Consider the following 22,324-nt stretch of genomic DNA (forward strand, 5'->3'; position numbering starts at 1 on the left):
CAAAACCACGGCTCTAACTGATCTTTGTATCTCATTAGTTCTAGTTTGTAGGTTTACCAAGACTAGAAGGACATCAGAACGAGAAACGATTAAACCACCTTATTAACATTCGCGATCTTTGCTCTCTTCATTAGTTCCACAATTCACGATGGGAATTGTGAGGGTCGCAGACTCTAATATCATAGTACAATCTCAGGAACAAAGTACTGCCAATAAAGCATGGATTGGGAAATAGTATGTCTACGGAGTTAGGACTTTAGCTTTGTGGGTTTTTTTTTTTTAATATTTCTTGTGTTTTACCTGTGTGTAGGTAAGTGTACAGTGTGCATGCTGGTGCCACTGAAGGCCAGAAGAGGGTACACGATGCCTGGAACTAGAGTTAACCCTTGTAAGCCCCAAGTGGATGCTGGGAACCAAGTCTACATACTCTTAACCACTGACCCATCATCTCTCCAGCCCCACTAGGTGGCATTTTGATCCAGAATTTGGGTTGTCAGGAAAGCAATCCTTCAGAATGGGATCAAATTTAAGAATGGGTGGCAAACCAGTGACTGGAACAAGAGTGCAGAATGGTAGAATATGCCCCTCGGCACCATGAGGCCAGTGTGTGTTAAGGAATTTGAACTTTATATAGACAGGAAATGTGAATCTATGGAACTTGAGGGCAGAAACAACTTCAATATTGACCAATTATTGGCTGTATAATAAATACTGCAATGGTTACATCTGACAGACTAGGGGGATAAGTGCTCATATGGATTTTCTTCTCCTACCCAGTACCTTCCCTCGCTCTCTCTCAAAGATAAACGAACATTGCACCGGCCACATGTGGTTCAATTAGCAGGCACAACTCATCTGCTAGGACAGGCGAAAGGGCTTTATCCTCTTGTTCTGCTTTCTTTAGCTCTGGAACCAACAGTCTTGTTGTTTTCGTTGGTTATGGTGGAGCATGCCTTTAATTCCAGCGCTGGGGATGAAGAGGCAAGTTGATTTCTTCCAGTTCAAGGTCAGCCTGGTCTACACAAAGAGTTCCCAGGACAGAGTTCTACAGTGAGATAGTGTCTCAAATAAAAAAAAAAAAAAGAAAGAAAAAAAATCCAAGTCTTTCAGTTGTTTGGCAGGCCTTGTGCAAGGCTTGTATATCTATATTTCTTTTGTTTGTTTTTTGGTTATTTGAGACAGGGTTTCTCTGTTTACCCCTGGCTGCTCTGGAACTCACTCTGTAGACAAGGCTGGCCCCGAATTCAGTGATATGTATGCCTCTGCCGCCCAAGTGCTGGGAGCTAAAATTGTGCACCACCATGGCCCGGCTTTTATTTTTTTCTTCTTTGTTTTCCTGTAGATTCCAAGTATGAAAGGGGCCAATAAATTGGGCAAATCCAGGCAAACATTTCACTGATATTTCAAATGTACCAAAGAAGCAACAGAGGTCACTGGCAAACATGAGGTAAACAGGTTGGAAGATGAGACCAGGAGCTGTTCTTTATCCTGTCCTCCAACATGTTTGTTGAAGGCAGAAGCAGCCACAAATCCTCTTGAAGCTATTTCAGACAGTCCATTTTTAATATTTTCTTAAAAAAATACAAAGGAAATTAACTCTGTAGGCCAACACATTTAGGGGAAGGAGGGAGAAGTGGAATTCCAGAGCAAAGGGAAAATGTAGCCCAATTTAGGCTATCACCTTCCCATACTTGCTATAGCAGTAATGTAAGAATTTCACCCTATGACAGACACAGGGAGCCTTGAGCGGCAGTTCAGAAATGCTGGCAGAGGTGTGGGAACTAACAGGTCTTCCGCTGCCCTTGATTATTTTGTTCCAGGATGAATAGAACACACTTTGAAGATAGGTAAAGAGAACGTAGCAGAAGAACCAAATGTACCACACACAGCAGAAGTGTGCCCTTAGAACAACAGGGCAATAATCAGGTACCCCCACCCCCTCCCCAAATAAATAGCATGGAAGGGCAGTAATGTAGTAGCACGTGATTCACCAGAAAGTTGGTCTTTCACCCATTCAAAAACAAACACTGCTACAGTGGCATGAGCCTGGTGGGATTAAGACGATTGTAAAGTCACAGGTACTTCTGTTTACCACAGGTTGATTGAACTCTGCACATTTACACACAACCCTTATTCTAACTTTTTCTTCCACTGTTATCTCTTAGTCTCCAATGCCAACATGGTACAATATTCTACATTAGAAAGACCATGGGGATTCAATCCGAGGCACGTGCATTAAGAGATGGCAGAGTCCAGGAAACTCTTCCCAGGCTGGCCTGGGAGGAACACCTTGACGGTGCCTCGGGAACTGCAGCTGCCCCGGACAAAGAGAGACCAATCGGCCTTCAGAGAGATCAACAAGTGATGACATCCAAGAAGGGAAGAAAGTTCTGAAACTCAAAATCGAAATGGCCGATAAAGAAAATATTGACAACACAGTTGAAAAGAATTACATTCCATTAAAAGCTGATGAAGTCACCGGTCAGACATACACAACTTGAAGGATAATATTCAGGCCATCCAAGCCCAGACTATGACATCAGACCAGGCTGTCACCGTAAAGACAATAAAAAGATGCAACTGCAGAGAAGCCCAAACAGGACGCTAACAGGAATAAAAAAAATGAGAGCTCGCGAATGTCAAAGGAGAGAGTCCTGCAGCCACCAAAAAACTTCCCTCAAAGGCTCAGTCTGCGCCTGGAAACGCTGTCAGTATAAGAGCCTCAAATGTGACTGCTGCCACCAAGTTTGTAAACACCAAATCTGTGAGCACTACATTTAAGAATACCCTTGTGTGACCACCTATTAGAAGCCTCCACAGTAATACCCAGGGCACTGGGAAACAGGGCCCCGGCAGGACCCTTGCCAATGTTACAGTCAGAAAAAGGCCCCTTGAAAAAGACTCACTGCGATCAGAACGGGTTCTCTCTGTCGTCAATACCATCCTCAGGACACAGGAGAGATAAGGCACTGTCAAGAAGCATAGATCTGAAGGTGTAGCCAGGACTAATTTGTCTAATACCAGACTGGTAGAAAAGTCGAAAGCTATTGACCAGCGCAGGTACTCAGCGGCAGGAGCAGCTGTCCATAGGTCAGTTCAGCCCAGAGAAACCACGTAAGAAAGAAAAGCTCGGATGACTGAGTGGAGAACTGGCAAAGGGAAAGGGCTAAAAAGGCCTCCTAATTTAATAGCTAATCAGTCTGAGCCACAAGGACAAAACAAAAACCCAGTCGGGTCCTTCTGGACTACCATGGCAGAAGAAGATGAACAGGGATTATTTACTGAAAAAGTAAACAAAACAAATTCTCAATGCCTGAACCTGATTAATAAGAAGGGATGCCCAGAAGAAGAAATTTTAGACACAGTGAATGACCTGATTCATAATATTCCAGATGCCAAAAAACTTGTTAAGTATTGGATATGTCTTGTACATATGGAGCCAATCACAAGTCCTATTGAAAATATTATCTCAATCTCTGAGAAGGCCATTTTGGCAGGGGCTCAGCCTATTGAAGAAATTCCCCAAACAATCATAGATATTCTAACAATGAAGAGTCAAGAAAAAGTTAACTTGGGAGAAAATACTGAGGAGGTTCATGAAACCAAGGGATATTGCCGGGAAGTAAAAATTAATGACACTCTAGAGCCAGGAGATCTAGGAGCAGAAAATGAGTGTCAGAGGAATGTTCAAGTTTGTGAAAACAGCAGAGACCAGAAGCAAAGGATCCAACCAACCATTTTATAACCCCTGATTCAAAAACTGAAGCAGGCTGCCTAATTAGATATAATGTATCTTCTACACCATGCTTGCAAAGTTTGAAGAAGATGCAACATGGTAAAAATTCCACATTTAAAGAGCTACTGAAGTTTCTCACACCGGTGAGGCATTCAGGAGAAGACTTCTCAATTGCCGGACACGTTAAAAGACCCTGACCCTTCTGTGTCCTCGCTGGAACAGCTGTCTGAGTTGGGGGAGGATGCTTTCATTTGCCGTCCTAACGCAGCTCTGTGCCCTCTGTTCTCTGAGACTCACCTAGCGGGACAGAAACAGTGCTCCTGAGCAAGGAGGGTTGTGTTATTCCTGTGGTGGTTTCATGTATGCAGGTCTGAAGCTGTCCATATGCCTAAGTACAGTACAGTGAACCTCATTAGCTTGTTTATTGTCTCTAAAATATGCTAGCTTCTTCACTTTACTAATTACTTACAACAATGAAGCGTAGTCAGAAAATGTAGTTTATATAAATTTATATTTTACATTGACTTTTTACCTACATTTATAATAAATATCTGTATAATGTTCTAATGATATTTTATTTATTGATTGACTTAGTTAATGCTGGAACTGACTTTAGGACCCTACTATGGGGCTACAGTCTGCTGCAATATGCATTTATTTCAGCAACTACATTATGTGGATTCAGAGTGTGGTCCCAATCGAGCACTGCCCTAACATGTGCAAGGCCGTGGATCCAGTCCTTAGCACCGCAGGAACAAAAACTTTGACCATAGTAACCAGATTTAAACTTTGCCTTTGAAATACATTGCTAAATTTTTAAAATAAAAAAAAAAAAAGAAAGACAGACCATGGGGTCAAATAATATGTCCTCTCCAGCCTTCCAGTTTACACGTCAGGGCTCTTCTGGGCTCACTCGAATTGCAATTAGTTCATGCCACTAATCCCAATCTCTACACCAACCATGCTCCTAAGTGAGAGTAGCGTGACTCCTCTCACCCTCTCAAATTTTAAGAGTGATCTCTTGGTTTCCTCCAGAAAGGAACTGTGGTGGCCGGAGCTACTTTTGTATTTAGAAAAGATGTGTTTGCTTCTGGCAGGGGGAATTACTTTCATTTTTACCAAGTTTATGTAAGTTGATATCCTTCCAGTCATCTAGGATGGTCACTGCCCACACTTAGCAGGCCATACTCACCTTAATTCTCTGCAATATATGAAGCACAACATACATACATACATACATACATACATACATACATACATACATTCTCCCAAGCACACTAAGTTAGAAACTGTAAGAAAGTGCTCCTCAGACCAGAGAGAGAGAGAGAGATGATCTGGTTTCTCACATCCACACGTGCAGTCTCTTCCCTTGAGTACCTGTCACCCACCCTTCTGAGCAGCATGACCCGTGTGAAGGAGAGTGCGTATCAAATAAGTACAATCATCACAGTACTGGTGCCTGTAGTCACCCTGTGCACACAGCGAGAAATAAACATTCTGGAAAGGATCCTTGATTCTCCCACAATCTGTTCCGTGGAGTAGTCATTAGCTCCAGCTGGCGCTCAAATAAGTTACTTTTCTCGGAGAACACACACACCAGCATCACAACGCTGGGTTCCCATGGAGGCCACTACTTCCCAGCTGTCGATGATTGGGTCATAACACTCAATGCTACTCAGCAGAGAATTCCCATCATATCTAAGAGGGAGAAAAAGCAAAAGAAATGAGGTTGTCATTCCTTTACGTAAAAGTCCTACATTTAAAGTAGCCCCGGGAGCTGGTAGGTCAGCTTAGCAATGGGGTACTTGCCTACCACATGCGAGGTTCCATCCCCAGTACCTGGGGTAGGAGGGAAACAGTCCCAGCAGTTCTTCCCCCACCACACATTTTGCCTCTTTCCAAAATGGTGATTGCATCAAATAGATTCTTGCCTTGGATACATAATTCTACCACACTTTCAAAATCCTCACCCTGCAATTGCATAAAGTCTTCCCCGAAGTACCGTGGCCCCTACATAGCATCGTGGAGTGGTCATACTCGTGACAGTTGTCCAGGAATCAGTGCGAATGTTGTAAGCTTCAACAGAAGAAAGGTGGGCCGTACCATCAAACCCCCCCACCACATAAATATGGTCATTCAGCAGGGCTACTCCAGCACCTGGAGAAAAAGAGAGGCGTAGTAAATGAATGGCACTAAGCCTATCATCTGAACCCAATTAACAAGACATGGTCACTAATGGCCCAATTGTGGAGAAGGTGGGATGCAGATGTAAGTAAAACAGGACTAGAAAAGTTCAATACAAAAAAAATGTTATTCCATGTATTGATAAACCCCTTGGCTAGGACCTGAAATTATAACTGAGAGACTGGCATGGTTCTCTTCTTTGCATTCATTAACTCACAGTCCATCTCTCTTCAGTCGGAGGAAAAGGTGTTAGTAATGGTGGAAGCAGCAAAGGACCAAGGCCATGGTGCTGCTGTGATTTCTGTCCAGAGGCAGTTCACCGGAACAGCAGTGCTTGCTGCTACATCACAGCCCACTCCACATCAGGAGTTCTCAACTGCTGCTGGGACGTACCTCTGTGGTAGCATACTTGCCTAGTACATGCAAGGCCCTGTGCAATACTCAGAATTAAAAAAAAAAAAGATTTTATCCTTAGGTATTAGAGAGTTTACGTAATTTACTGTCAGTTATTTATCAGGTGTACGGCACGTATCTGCAATCCCAATATTCGGGAGACTGAAGTTGGTGTGAGCTACATACTACATACAGTGAGATCTTAGATTTTAAAAAAAGACATGGTGTATCTGGAAGCCAGAGCAGGAGGACCACCTTACAGCAAGCTGTGCACCAACCAAGACTACACAGTAAGACCCTCAAAACAAAATCCAGGAAGAATGCCAGGTGGTGGTGGTACACGTCTTTAATCCCAGCACCTGGGAGGCAAAGACAGGAGGATCTCTGTGAGTTCGAAATCAGCCTGGTCTACAGAGTGAGTTCCAGGACAGGTTCCAAAGCTACAGAGTAATCCTGTCTCAAAAAACCAAAAAGTTCAGGAAGAAGTAGTGGAGAACACCTTTAAGCTCAGCACTCAGGGAGGCAGGTGGATCTCTGAGTTTGAGGTCAGCCTAGTCTACAAAAGCGAGTTCCAGGACAGCCAGGGCTACACAAATAAACCCTTTCTCAGGGAAAAAAAAATAAAAAATAAGTCCAAAGAGTTTTAAAAATCAAAAACACAAAACTCAACAGAATAAAAACATTGATTTAAACATGTATTTCACACATAAAGTTATGCAAGCTAGATAAGAATGCAAGGGCTGGAGAGATGGCTCAGAGGTTAAGAGCATTGCCTGCTCTTCCAAAGGTCCTCAGTTCAAATCCCAGCAACCACATGGTGGCTCACAACCATCTGTAATGGGGCCTGGTGCCCTCTTCTGGCCTGCAGGCATACACACAGACAGAATATTGTATACATAATAAATAAATAAATATATATAAAAAAAGAATGCAAGAATAGAAAAGGCACTAAAGAACAAGTAAGAAATTTCTGTCTTCCAATTCATCATCTAATTCAAAGTTTACACTGTCTTCACCTAGTATTTATAGAAAGCAGAGGTGAGAGGCCAGACTGTGCCTGTTCACATTGAGTCTATGGCAAGCGAGAAGTACAGCTCCTCTGACCCCACCCACAGCCTATAACTACACCAACACCCCACACCTCGGGACCTTCATCCCGTCGCAGATTTGGTCTTACCAGAACGTTTGGTGGCCATGGGTGTAACATTAGTCCAGTGTCCTGTATGGGGATCATATTTCTCAACTGAATTTAATATATTCAAGCCATCATATCCTCCTGAAAGACAAAGCAGAGAATATTTCAGGAAGAAAGGCAGATGCTCAGGCTCATTTTAGTTGGTCTTTGGTGAGTAATTCAACTCAGTTTTAGTTCTTTCAGAGTTCCAGCTCAAATATGCAACATCCTACATTTTGCTTGCAAGAAAAACATAATCCTATTCATGGAAAAGGTATTGGGATAGCAAGTAAATGCACTTAATTCTGGTAAAAATGATGCCTTCCAGAGTCTGCTAAACATTCCAGACTCATACCTAAACAGTAGATTATTCCGCTGGCCACCACTAGTCCTGCACCCTCTCGAGCTGTCTGCATATCTCCCAGCATGCTCCACTGATCAATGTTTGGGTCATACCGCTCCATACTTGTATGCCGCCTGCTTCCATCAAAGCCTCCAGAGACGTAAATCATATCTGCTCAGAATAAACAAATTAGACATTAAGAATGAGAAATTAAAAAAAAGAATATAAAATTTCTAAGAACCGTGTTCTCCACAAAATTACCCATTGTTAAGGTGGAGGGTTGCACATATGAATGTAATTACAGCGCTTGAGAGGTTCAGGCAGGAGGTTCAGGAGTGTAAAGCCATTCTTCCCCTGTCCCCAACATAGTATTTTTTTCACTGATTATTTGGGAATTTCATGTACCCTGATCATGCTCAATTCACATTCCTCCCAGGTCTACACTTGTGCCCTCCAAAAAAATTTTAAGAAAAAAAAAATACACCAAGTACAGTTTGTGTTGCTCATATACTCAATGGTAAATGGCCAAACTCCCAGTGGCCAGACCCTTAAATAAAACTGAGTCCTTTCCCATCAACCTGATGGAAGTCATCAACTGTGAAGAGCTACATTTCAGCATTTTATTACAAATTTTTCAAAAACTTATTTATTTATTCATTTTCCAAGACAGGGTTTCTCTGTCTATCTTTGGCTGTCCTGGACATCACTCTGTAGACGAGGATAGTCTCAAACTCACAGAGACCCACCTGCCTCTGCCTCCCAACTGCTGGGATTAAAGATATGCACCACCACTGCCCAGCCAGATCTATTTTTATTTTATGTGTATTTATGTTTTACCTGTATGTATGTTTGTGTGAGGGTGTCGGATCCTGGAGTTACAGAGCCAGTCGCCATATGGGTGCTTGGAATTGAAACAGAGTCCTCTACAGGAGCAATGATCTTAACCACTGAGCCATTCCTCCAGCCCTATTATGCTAGATTTTAAGAACCCTCTTCAATGGCTTCCCATCTAGACTGTTTCTTTTCTTTGGGGTGGGGGTGGAGGTGAGGGACAAAGCCATTTTTGACTAGAGACTAAGTTCAAGGCTAGCCTGAGCTATATGAGATCTTATCCCAAGCAAATAAATTTTTTAGTATTTCTTCAAGTTGATTTTTATTATTTCTTAAATTTCCAATTTTATGTATATGAATTGTACATGGTACTATATGACCCTACATAAGGACATTGTAAAAGTATATTTTTACATTATTGTAAAAGTATATTTGTACTCTGAGCATTTTCCCTTTATGTGGTAAGTTATTTAAGTCTCAGAAGCAAGAAAGACTGAACAAAGACATTTAAATTTAAAGTCTGGCATGGTGGCTGATGTGTAAACCCGGGAGGCTCAGGTAGAAAGACTACAGATTCAAGACCAGGGTGGGCTACATAGTGGTATTTGGTGAAACGCATCTCAATTATACATATAAACCAGTGTAAGCCAGGAGGCCAAGGTGTGGTGGTAGAGAGTCCTGAAAACCCAGCACTAAGAAAGGCTGAGGAAGAGGTGGGTGGATTATGAGTTTAAGGTCAATCTGAGCTATATTAAATAGTGAAATTGTTTTAAGAGAAAAAAAAAGAAAAACAAAAACAAAAAGCAAAAATAACCAAAAAAGAACGGTGTATGATGACACACTTAAATACTGAAAAGCATTTGAAGATTACACAAATGGAGTTTATGAAAATATAACCAGCAAAGCCGGGCAGAGGTGGCGCACGCCTTTAATCCCAGCACTCGGAAGACAGAGGCAGGCGGATCTCTGTGAGTTCAATGCCAGCCTGGTCTACAAGAGCTAGTTCCAGGACAGGTTCCAAAACAACACAAAGAAATCCTGTCTTGAAAATTCATAAAAAAAAAAAAAGAAAGAAAGAAAAAAAAGAAACTATAACCAGCGCTTTTATTATACAGCACACTGGGACTTGAACACTCAATTTTGTAGCCAGTGTTGAAATGCCAAGAAAAGAGTAGTTTCAGTTAACAAGGACATATCAAAAGGTAAGAATGAGCATCTGAACGTAGACATTTATAGGATGTCATGCTCCTGCCTGACAGTAGAAGGGGTAAGAACAATAATCCAGCTAAAAGAAGATGGAAACACTGTCTGTCATCAAACCTACCTCCCAGTGTAGTAGCTCCAGCAAGGCCTCGTCGCACATTCATAGGGGCCACAGAATACCAGACTCCATCTTCATCTGCTGTGTAGTCTAGACATTCCACTGAGCTGAGGCGGGAACGGCCGTCATACCCACCAATTACATAGATCCGATCGTGCAAGGACACTGAGGCCACATACCGTCTTTTCCGAGTGATGCTCTATGGGTTTGGGAGAGAAGAGAAATAACAGCATTACAGCTGGGCAAGTCCCAGCCCTGCCTTTTCTTTCGATACCCTGCCTCTTTCTATCTTCTTTGCTTCTTCTTTGCCACCAGAAACCTCCTTGTGGCTAAGGGTCATCCCACCTTGTAAGGTGACTGCCCAGAGTGAAATCCTTTGGCCGCATTCCAACGTTTACAAAAGACTTCATGGCACTGTGCCAAGAGATCAAATATCCTTCCCTAAGAAAAGTACTGACATACTGCTAATCCAAGAGCCAGAACTGAAATACCCTAAAGGGTAAGAATAGTCAAAGATTTTCCACGTCTGCTCAGAGATGGTTCTTGTTGATGCAGTACTGAAATCTGAAGGGAGATACAAACTTAGGATTTCAGTTAAACACAACAACCCTGAGTCTAGCACAAGTTGCTAGACTGGCACAAGTTGCTCAGTCTAAACTAAGCTGGGTGTGGTGGTGGTATACAGACCTATAATGCCAGCCATTTATCAGCAAGAAGCAGGATTGCCACAAGTTCAGCCTGAGATACACATTGAGTATCAGGCCCAGTCAGAGATACACAGCAAGACCCTATCTCAAAAAACAATCTAGATGTAGTGGCTCACAGTGCAGCGCTGGCTCTAAAGAGGGTGAGAGGGGAAGAAAGTCTACAAGTCTGAGGCCAGCCAGGGCTACACAGAGACTTTGTCTCAAAAAAACAAACAGAAAGATAGTTTGGTGAGTAAAGGTATTTACTGCCAAGGCTGATGACCCAAGTTTGACCCCTGAAAGATCTCTGACTTCCACACACATGCTATAGCACAGGCATGCTCACATGTGTGGACACACATTAAAGAAAAGAAGAAAGAGCTGGGCAGTGGTGGCGCACACACGCCTTTAATCCCAGCACTCAGGAGGCAGAGGCAGGTGGATCTCTGTGAGTTCGAGGCCAGCCTGGTGTACAAGAGCTAGTTCCAGGACAGGCTCCAAAGCAACAGAGAAACCCTGTCTCGAAAAACCAAAAAAAGAAAAGAAGAAAGAAAGAAACGCAGAAAGAAATAGGAAAAATTCAAGAAACAACCACTTCCACCCAAAGAAAAGAAATTTTTCTACTCTCAAAGCTGATCATTTATGATCTAGTGTCAGCAACCAGTGACACTTAAACTCTGCCAAAAATGGTTCCACCATGACTTACTGGCAAAAAGCTCCACTCCTGTGTCTTGGGGTCATATTTCTCTACCACATCAATGGGAGACTGCTGGCTTCCAAAGCCCCCAACCACCAGAAGCACCTCATTGGCTCCTAAGGACAAAGACAGGAAAAGGCACGTTACTTCATCTTGCCTAGGTAAATATTTACAGGAAAATATAAGTAGAAAGGTTCAAACAGGTTAAGGACGCCTTTTTTTGTGGCACTAGGTATTGTACCTAGGGCTTCCGTGTTCTATCACTAGGTAACCATTCCGATCCCACAATTAAAAATTTTTATTTTAAGGTCTGAAGAGATGGCTCAGCAGTTAAGAGCACAACCATCTGTAGTGAGAACTGGTGCCCCCTTCTGGCCTGCAGACGTACATGCAGGCAGAACACTATAAACATAATAAATAAATCTTTTAAAACATTTTGTTTTAAATTTTAAGACAGGGTCTCACTAAGCTACTCATGCTGACCTTGAACTCACTCTGTGCAGAGCCAGGAGGGCCTTGAACTTTTGAGTCTTAGTTTCCCACACAGCTAGCTTACAAGTCTGTGTCACCAGGCCCAGGCAGGAAGCCTTAGTGTTTGTAGGGCTGTGTGATAGGAAGCTATCTATTTTTATTTTGTGTATCCATGTATTTGAGGGTGAGGGTGTGTGTGTGTGCACGCCAAGGGTCCATACTGCTCTCTGCCTTGTTTTTTGAGACCACCTTACTGAAGCCTGGAGCTCTGCAGTTAGGCTGGACAGGCTCACCAGCCTGCTCAGGGCCTCCCTCTGCTCCACTGCAGCACTTGACTCACGAGTTCTCATGCTTGTGCTGCACTTTAACCGCTGAGCCATCTCCCCACTCAGCAAAGTACTTCTTTTTGTTTGTTTGTTTTTCAGGACAGGGTTTCTCTGTAGCTTTGAGTCTGTCCTGAAACTCACTCTGTAGACCAGGCTGGCCTTGAACTCACACAGATCCACCTGCCTCTGCCTCCCAAGTGCTGGAATTAAAGGTGTGTGTCACCACCACCTGGCAGAAAGGTACTTCTTTCTGAGGCTGTAACTCTCCAAAGCTGTCCACAAGTGCCCCTCCATTCAACACACAAAATGTTAAAAAGAACAAAGGAAGAAAGCTCTTTTATTTTCTTACGCAAAGTAACAGTCTGGACATCAAACTTTCTTTCTCCTACAGTCTTATTTCTGGCCATGGCTCTCTTCAAAGGGCAGTCTTGGCAGAGTTCTCTTGGGCATCTACTCTGTAAATTCATGAAAACAATTTGGTGCACTGGACAATCCAGTAACTAAATGGGCTTGTAAACTTCGTGTCAGACCAGGTGGTGGTACTGCATACCTTTAATCCCAAATAGAGTACTCATACACAAAATACATCAATCTTTATTATTATTATGAGCTACAGACTCTAGACATTATTTTTAAAACAACGAAGGTAACTACATATTTACTGGAATAATGCTGAGGTATGCAAATTAAACATGAATTGCTAACTATCCTGCATTCCACCTGTGGTAATCCTGCTACAGGCTGAGTGTCACAGGTCTTTGCTTCTACCATGAGCTTTTTAAGTGCTGAGGATCAAGCCCAAGGCCTGCCATTTGCAATAAGCACTCCATCACTGAGCTATATGCCTAGCAATGTCCCGTTTTTAAAAATGACTGTTGTTTTATCCTTAGATGTGTAGTCAGCACAGCTTGGTGCTCAGTGGCACAGGCTTGTGTTCCAGCGACTTAGGAAGTGGGAGCAAGAGAACTAAGAACTTTAAATGTGACAAGGTTACAGAGAGAATTTCTACTTCAAAAAGAAAAACAGAAAAAGCTGGGGCCAGGGAGCTGGCTCAGCAGGAAAAGGTATTTACCACCAAGTTTGAGAACCTGAAATGTGAGCCCCAGGACCCATGTGGAGGACAGAGAGGTGACTTTTGCAAGCTGTCCTCTGACCACCACACACGCCAAGGTGATAAATAATAATAGATAATAAAGAAACGATAAAAGTCCCAGCTATGCATACATGACTCAGTGTTTTGTTTCCCACAACACCTGACTGTATGGTCATATTATAATTCATTCATACCTCTACAGATGGAACTTGGTTTGTATATCTTTTTTTTAACCAATAATTTATCATAAACATACCCATCCTTATATAATAGATAGTAATTACCTCCCTCCCCCCATTCCAACAAGAATACTTAGAATAAAAGCAATATATGGCTGGTATAATTTTTCCCTTGGCTCAGCAATATGAATATATGTAATACTTTTTACATTTATTTATTTACTTATTTATTTATTTCTTTATGGTTTTTCAAGACAGGGTTTCTCTGTAGCTTTTGAGCCTGTTCTGGAACTGACTTTGTAGACCAGGCTGGCCTAAAGCTCGCCTGCCTCTGCCTCCCAAGTGCTGGAATTAAAGGCATGCGCCACCACCACCCTGCTATTTAATACTATTTTTATGATGAGAAAAGTTAGCATATATTGTAATTAGAAAAATAAAATGGGTGTGGTGACTCATGCCTGTAATCCTGCGGCTTAGAAGCTGAGTCATGACTGCTTGAGTTCAGGGTCAGCAGGTGGACACAGTAGCTCTAGGCCAGACAGGACTACAAGCAGTATGAGAGCCCATCTAAAAACAAGAGAACAAAACAAATCCTCCAAACCAAACAAAAAAGAAACAGAAGTTAGACCAATATTTTCCTATAACTTATTGTTATACTTTATTTATTCCTTAATATATATTTTGTATATAGTTTATGATATACAGAACACATTTTGTCATCCTGCAGGAATTAGTACCTTTCTTAGCCGTTTTTGGTAGATTTTTTTTTGTTTTTCTGAGACAGGGTTTTTCTATGTAGCACTAGCTGTTTGGAACTATATAGACCAGACTGACCTCAGAGATCCGGCTCCCTCCACCTTCCCGAGTGCTGGGATTAAAGGCGTGCACCACCACTATCCGGCTTTTTTTTTTTTTTTTGCGGGGGAGGGGGGATGCGTTGTGGTTCTAAGACAGGGTTTCTCTGCATAGCTTTTGGAGCCTGTCCTGGAACTTGCTCTGTAGACCAGGCTGGACTCAAGCTCACAGAGATCTGCCTGCCTCTGCCTCCCGAATGCTGGATTAAAGGTGTGCACCACCACCGCCCAGCTTCTTAAAAAAAACATGTGTAAAGAATTTTCCCCCCTTTTTAAAGATTTATTTATTTGTTATATAGTGTTCTGTCTGCATGTATGCCTGTAGGCCAGAAAGCAGCACCAAATCTCATTACAGATGGTTGCAAGTCACCATGTGGTTGCTGGGAATTGAACTCAGGACCTCTGGAAGAGCAATCAGTGCTCTTCTTAACCTCTGAACCATCTCTCCAGCCAAGTATTTTTTAATTTATGTATTTTTAATGATTTATTTATTTTTATTTTATGTGCACTGGTGTTTTGCTTACCTCTATGTCTGTGTGAGGGTGTCATATCCTTACAACTGGAGTTGTGACAGTTGTGAGCTGTCACACGAGCAGTGAACCCAGGTCCTCTGGAAGAGCAGCCAGTACTCTTAACCACTGAGTCATCTCTCCAGCCCCATGTGTTTTCATTTATGCATGTGTGTGTTCCTGCATAGGTTTATGTGTAGTACAAGTGTGCAGATGTCTGTGGAGACCAGAAGAGGGCCTCAGATCCCCTGAACTGGAGTTGTCAGTAGTAGTGAGCCACCTCATGTGGGGCTTTTGAAAGAGCAGTAAGTGCTCTTAACCCTAAGCAATGTCTCAAGCCCCAGTTCTTTTTCTCCCTCACTCCTCTCTCTTTAAATATGTATCTTTAGAGGCTGAAGAGATGGCTCAGAGGTTAAGAGCACTGTGCTCTTCCTGAGGTCCTGAGTTCAATTCCCAACACCCACATGGTGGCTCACAACAGTCTGTCTGTAACTCTAGTTCCAAGGGATCTGATGTCATCTTCTGGCCTCTGTGGGCACCGGACACATATGGTACACATACATGCATACATGCATCTCTCTCTCCCTCTCTCTCTCTCTCTCTCTCTCTCTCTCTCTCTCTCTCTCTCTCACACACACACACACACACACGTATATTTATATACACACACACAATCCTTAAAAATAAAGTAAAACTAACCCTCATTTTAGAGGTAAAAGCAGAGAAGCAAGTAAGTTTTGTTTTGTTTTCCTGAGACAGGGTCTACTACAGAGTCCTGGATGCCCTGGAACTCACTGTGCAGACCAGGCTGGTCTTGAACTCAAGGGATCAACCTGACTCAGCCTCCTTAGTGTTGGAATTAATGATGTGTGCTAACATACCCAGTTACGATCAGATAAACTGCTATCACCAATTAGTCACTGGTGGAACTTAGATCTGAACCTATGTCTGTTTGTTAAAATTATAGCTAGCATAGGTACCACTTCTGTGACAATAACTGTCCTAGCCTTTACCTACATTTCTTCATTTAATCACTGTAACTTTGTTAGAGCTACATTGCTTCCCAGTTCACAGATAAGGCAACTGAAGCACAGACAGGTTAAACTTCCTTCTAAGGTAAATGGTAAACTGGAAATCTGTACCACAAATCTGGCCTCAAAAGTCAGGATTTTACGTATTGTATGTGATTGCTAAAAGCCCTGTATTTCAGGATTTTTTTTTGTTTGAGACAATCTCTCATGCTGACTTTTAGCTTTCTATGATGTACCCAAGGATGACCTTAATCTTCTGCCTCCCTTACTTCTTAATTATAGGCAATGACTACCATATCCAGTTTATATTGTGCTGGGGAATGAAATGTCTAGGGCTAGGAAAGCACCCTACCAATTGAGCTACAACCCCAACTCTTAGCCCTTTGTTTAAATTCTGAAACAAAAATTTAATGCCACATAATATATAATTTATAAAATGTTTTTCCCTCTACCTAGTTTACTCTCCAATAGTTATGTGACATAAAGATACTCTCAGATTATAGAAAATAAAAGTTTAAAACGGCAGTCAGTGCTTTGTCTATGAAGAATAAAAGCAGGTCTGAAATACCATTGTCTGCATTACAGCTGTTATTTACAACTATATCAAACCATCTGAAAAAGGGCTGAAAACTGCCCCTCACGGGGGCTGGAGAGATGGCTCAGCGGTTAAGAGCACTGCCTGTTCTTCCAGAGGTCCTGAGTTCAATTCCCAGCAGCCATATGGTGGATCACAACCATCTACAATGCGATCTGGTGCCCTCTTCTGGCCTGCAGGCATACATGGAGGCAGAACACTGTATACATAATAAATAAATAAAATCTTAAAAAAAAAAAAAAACCAACTGCCCCTCACTCTGCCAGGAATACCAGCTTACCTAGACGGGCTCTTGTCCTGGGTCCTTGCATCTGACTCCGAAGTTCAGGCCTCAGGTGAAATTTCTTTGCTTCATCAACTAGATCCCTGCACTGTAAACTACAGCGGATGAAAGGCTAAAATACAGAAGACATTTCTAATATTAAGAACAAAATGACATGAAGAAGCATTTACTTATATCGACACGGTTATTCAGTAAGAATTGTAAGGGAAGCTGAGCATGCTGGCTTCACACCCTGGCAGGCTGAGACAAAGGACTGCTGAGATTTCAAAGCCAATTTAGGGCTACATACTGAGTTCTAGGCCAGCCTGATTTAGAGTGAGACACTGTCTCAAAAAGACAAGACGCATGTTTTCTTTTAGAAAAATAATGTCTTCTCTGAAATAATTTCCCCAAAGCCCTCTCCCCTTCCCTACTTCTCCTCCCCTTCTTTCCCTCTTTTCATCCTTTCATTCTGACAAGGTCCCTGTAGGCCAGGGTGATTGTAAACTTACAACACATCCTAGGACAACTTTAAATACCTGATGCCCCTGTCTTCACCTCCTGAGTGCTGAGATTACAGGCATGAATTCATCATTAGCCCAGTTTCAACATCTATATCCAACAGTGTTCTATATGGGTTCAAGATGGCTTACTTTAGTAAATTCCTTGCCATGTAAGCACAATGACTTGAGTTCCATCACCAGAACCCACATAAAAACCCAGACATGGTACCCTGAACGTGTGATCCCAACACTAGCAGAGAGACGGGTAAATCCCTGGACTTGTTGCCAGCCTAATCAGAAACTCTAGGCCAACCAATAAGAGACCATTTCTCAAAAATCAAGGCAGATGGCCTGAGGAATGGCACCCAAGAATGACCTCTGGCCTATGTGTGCATGCCTATGTGCATACACATACAACCACATAGAAAACAGAACTCTGTTTTAGTATCTGCTCCCACAGATTCTCCGTACCCTCCTCTGTTAGCTCTCTGGTTCAGAAGACTGGCCCATATAAACTGTGTCAGTCTCCATCCTGACTTCTGGCTGGGATGAGTCCCACTGAAGGTCCAGGCTCCTCTCAAAGCAGTGCTTCCACCTGCTTTTTCCCCTCCGGTTCTGAAAACCACTTCTCCACCCAGGCTATTCAGACTGAGAGCTGTTTCCCCACACTTATATCTCTGTAAACAGCTCCTTTATATCAGTATGCCTTCCTTAGACTGTAGCATTTGGAGAACACCATCTGTTTCCTGGTAGGATCTCCAACTCGTATAAGCTCTTTTTTATTAGCTTGATTCCAAGATATTTTCAGTAATGCAATGGAAAAGTAAATAATAGCAAATATTGTTGTACAAGACGTGACTCTAAAAGCTTTTATATATGAATACTGGCAGCAACAATGTATAAGGTGGGTAATGTAAGTTCTGCTTCACAGGAAAAAAATATGAGGTCATCACCCTCAAGGCCACAATATAAAGAAACACGACAATGGGTCTATCTGTAAGGTGTTTCCATGGGCTGGGGTCCCAAACCTAACCAAAGGAGAAGTCAGCTGAGCACCAGCATTCCTTTCTCCTGACTGTGGAGGCAATGGACCCACTGCTTCATGTTTCTTCTGCCATGCTTTCTTCAGGGGAGCACTTTTCACTGTGACCTCATGTACACCCTTCTCCCTGAGCTTTCTTGGGGGTGTTGTCACAGAGAGAAGAAAACTAGCAAGGAGATGTTTTAAGAAAGAAATCACAAACAGCGGAAAAATGAATTTGAGATGTCACATTAACTGCCCTGATTTTTCTTCTCCTTTTTTTTTTTTTTTTTTGGTTTCTTTTGAGGCAGGATTTCTCTGTAGCTTTGGAGCCTGTCCTGGAACTAGCTCTTGTAGACCAGGCTGACCTCTAACTCAAGAGTTCTGCCTGCCTCTACCTCCTGAGTGTTGGGATTAAAGGCGTGCGCCACCACCGCCTGGCTTCCTGACTTTTTTTTTTTTAATTTTGGGGGAAGGTACCTACCTTTTGTTTATTTGATTGAGACAAAGTCTCATTTAGCCTAGGCTGGCCTTGAACTATCGATCCTCCTAGCTCCGTCTACCAAGAGTTGATATTATAGGCCTTCACCCCAACAGACTTAGCAAATTTTGTAAAGTGAACAATTAAAAAACCATTTTTATGGTTAATTTTCAAAATGACCGGGTCCTGGCCAAGATGGGCCTTGCCTATATGTTATAAATCAGTGCTTGCTAAAATACAGTTATGCAAATATAGAATCACTTGGTAAGAGAGAACCTCAATTGAGGAACTGCCCCATCAGATTGGATAAGTGTGCAAGGCATTTCTTATTAGTGAGTGATGTGGGAGGTACCACTTCTTAACAGGTGGTGGTCCTGGGCTGTATCAGAAAGCAAGCTGAGCAAGTCAATGGAAGCAAGCCAGTAAGCGGTGTTCCTCAAGGTCTCTGCTTCAGCTCCTACCTCCAGGTTCCTATTCTGAGCTCTTGCTCTAGGTTCCTTTGACAATGGACTGTATCGTGCAAGCCAAATAAACCTTGCCCTCCCCAAGCTGCTTGTGGTCGTGTTTTTTATCACAGCAAAGGAGGACAGCACTCCAGAAAACACAGATGGTATACGTATATATGCCAGCAGTCATGTCAGGGCAGCAGTGGCAACTGTCTTCAGGGGATTAGCCCACCTGGAAGCAAAGCTCTGATGGGTGAATCTCTGGTAGGCAAAGCCCTGAAAGCCTTGGCACCAAAATGCCTCTTGCTACTGTTGTGTCTTTGCATGTTTGCTGCTGCCATTTTCTCTGGTATCTGGCCTGGTGTGTGAATGGATGTGGGAGATCCCACTGACCTTCAAGTAGTGTGATTGATTACCTTATGGACATACCTCATTCTACTGGGCATTTTTTCTTGTGTATTTTTATTTTTTTAATCTGCCCGGCCCTCTGGATTATTTTTAAAGATGACTTTCTCTTAAACTGTACTCTTTAAAGTGTTGCTCCCTGCCCCTGATAAAATAAAGGCTGCAAAAGAAGATAGAAAAACAGAACAAGAAAAAATCGCACAGCTAGTTTCTCTTAAGGAGCCATATAGACTGTGGCTTAGGTTAATGATTAAGAAAAACAGTTGAGTTCCAGAAGCCAAGCTAACTCAAGTTCTTGAAATCTTAATGTTGGGAGATGTGTTTACAGGTTTCAGTATGCACTATAGCTGAAACAAAGTCTTAAATAATGACTTAAGGTTAGGTTAAGATGATTTTGTTAATGGCTTTGAGATAGAAAATCTTGGAAAATGTGAAGTTTAGAAAGGCACCCTTTAACCTAGGTGGTGGTAGCGCGTGCCTTTAATCCCAACATTCGGGAGGCAGAGGCAGGTGGATCTCTGTGAGTGTGAGGCCAGCCTAGTCTACAGAGAGAGTTCCAGGACAGGCTCCAAAGCTACAGAGAAACCCTGTCTCGAAAAACCAAACCACCCCCCCGACAAAAAAAAAAAAAGGAAAAAAGGAAAAAAAGGCACACTTTAATCACTTTAATAGCTGAGTGAGGTCAAGAAACAAGAACAATAAGAACAATGACAGCTTGGCTATTGCTGGCATTGTACCTTTTTTGCTAGGATGGGTTGGTGATCAAGGGTGATGATTATTAATTCCTTGTACTCATTTCTGCCCTCAGCTTCCTGACATTGAAAACTGTTGATAAGAGGGTATGCACCTTGAGGATTTAAAGTAGCTGATTGATTTGTTTTTCATATACAAATATTTAGATTTGTGATTCTTTTAAGATTCCTTATCAGACTATCTTTTGAGGTAAGTAATAAAGTGATCGATCCTTTCTTTGTAACCACAAAATTCAGCCTGCCAGTAAAAGAACTGGCTGAGAAAAATGCCTTGCTTGCTTACACTCTGTTAATCTGTAACAAGTTGCTTGGGTGTGAATGTCTGTGGATTCTTGGGAATAATTTGTTTTTCACCTGTAATAAGTAAAATGTTTCATCATGTAAGGGATATGGAAAACACTCTGTTTTTCACTTGTATTCATTGTAAACATTCACTTTATATGTAACCATGTTGTAATTTTTATATTGTTTGAAAGATTCTACTCAGGTATATAAACTGTAAGGGAAAAAATACACAAGATAAGAAACACCAGGAAAGTTACAGAAGGAAGACAAGAAAGACAGAGGGGAAGCATCAGGGTAGAAAGAATAGAAAAGAAATAGATTAGAACAAATAACAAATAATAAAACAAAAAACTAATTTGGCCTTCAGAAAAGTCCTCGTATGTGTCTGTCTGCCAGCAGTTTGCCTGCTTTACAGCTCTTCTTCCGTGTCTCTGACCTGTTGAAGGCTTGCCATTCATCAGCACCCTAGGTGAGGTCCTGACATGTTGAAGGTGTGTGTGTGTGTGTGTGTGTGTTGCTGACCCTAGGGAGTTAAGTTTTTTCTCCCTCGCCAGTCCCAGAGAATTAAGTTTTACTCCCTCAGAAAGAAAAGTCAAGAGCCGCTGAAGGCTGGGCCTTATGGCAGCAGAATATATTAATTATAAAAACATCACCACAGAGAACTTGTTAGAGAAATAGTTTTATAAAACAACAGAAAGCTCAACTGCATCAAACTAAGTACATCAGATTTACTAGAAGTAAAATCATGGTTTGCTAAGCAAAGTAACTTGTCTTTTTTTTTCCACAGCAATTTATAACAATTTATGAAAAAGAAACAATTTATGTTTAACAGAGACGGAAACATAGTTCATTATAAAAGCCTCAGAAGCACAAAAAACAAAAAGATAACAAAGCACAAATTTAAATTATGAATGTTCATTTGACAGAACCTGACTTGCCAAGAATTAACGTTTCTTACACCTAGGAAGTTCCCAGCTTTACCTCTCCAGCATTCCCGCTGAAGGGAACCAAGTGGCCCTACATTAATACTACTGACTCCTGATTATACACACACACTAAACTGTGGAGTTAGTGGAGGTTCTGGATAACCGAGATCCTGACATGACTTACCTCAGCATCTATCACATCAGTAATGTACCTGGGGGTCAGCAGGGGCATCCGAACATACTGTAAGAGGTCAGGCAAGGATTCTTCTCGCTCCTTCTTGGCATGTTTCACCCAGTTGATGACGGCCTCAAAGACTGGTTCTTCAGAATCCACCTGCAAATGTGTAATTGCACATCATGGATTTTTGCATTCCCAGTTAGAAGCTTCCCCGAATCTAAAAACAGCCATGCTTACTTTTTCTATTCTGCTCCGTCCTCCATTACTATTATTTCCCACCTTCCAGAAATGTGGAGGTGCTGGAAAAATAATCTTTCTAGATACAGGAAAAGAATTATATGTAATTTAAAAAGAACTAGGACAGATAATATTTAATAAACCATCAGTCACATGTTGGCTTTCCTTTCAGAATTGTATCCATTCTTGAAATTTTTTATTAAAGATTTTTATTTATTATGTATACAGGGATCTTCCTGCATGCATCCTGCAGTACAGAAGAGGACACCAGATCTTATTACAGATGGTTGTGAGCCACCATGTGGTTGCTGGGAATTGAACTCAGGACCTCTGGAAGAGTAGCCAGTGTTCTTTACCTCTGAGCCATCTCTCCAGCGCCCCCATTCTTGAATTTTTATCTAGTCA

The 22,324-nt window shown here is 42.1% G+C and overlaps 1 protein-coding gene and 1 pseudogene across 3 annotated transcripts in view; one reads left to right on the forward strand and one right to left on the reverse strand.

Annotated features, from left to right (window-relative positions):
• Window positions 1-1,542: 1,542 nt before the first annotated feature.
• The window catches only part of Klhl12 (kelch like family member 12), a 38,004-nt gene continuing 17,222 nt past the window's right edge, over window positions 1,543-22,324 (reverse strand). For all 3 annotated transcript variants that reach the window (XM_048430811.3, XM_085688212.2, XM_048430815.3), the window contains 8 exons: window positions 21,689-21,838; window positions 16,704-16,818; window positions 11,375-11,481; window positions 9,986-10,181; window positions 7,843-8,001; window positions 7,491-7,589; window positions 5,707-5,893; window positions 1,543-5,434 (listed from right to left, as the gene is read on the reverse strand). In XM_048430811.3, coding sequence (XP_048286768.1) covers window positions 5,308-5,434; window positions 5,707-5,893; window positions 7,491-7,589; window positions 7,843-8,001; window positions 9,986-10,181; window positions 11,375-11,481; window positions 16,704-16,818; window positions 21,689-21,838 — 1,140 coding nt within the window. In that variant the 3' untranslated portion in view covers window positions 1,543-5,307. The remainder of the gene's footprint in view (window positions 5,435-5,706; window positions 5,894-7,490; window positions 7,590-7,842; window positions 8,002-9,985; window positions 10,182-11,374; window positions 11,482-16,703; window positions 16,819-21,688; window positions 21,839-22,324) is intronic.
• Window positions 2,243-4,060, forward strand: LOC125398186 (cytoskeleton-associated protein 2 pseudogene; annotated as a pseudogene).

The sequence above is a fragment of the Myodes glareolus genome, chromosome 5, assembly GCF_982192425.1.
Source record: "Myodes glareolus chromosome 5, mMyoGla1.1, whole genome shotgun sequence".
Lineage (NCBI taxonomy): Eukaryota > Metazoa > Chordata > Mammalia > Rodentia > Cricetidae > Myodes > Myodes glareolus.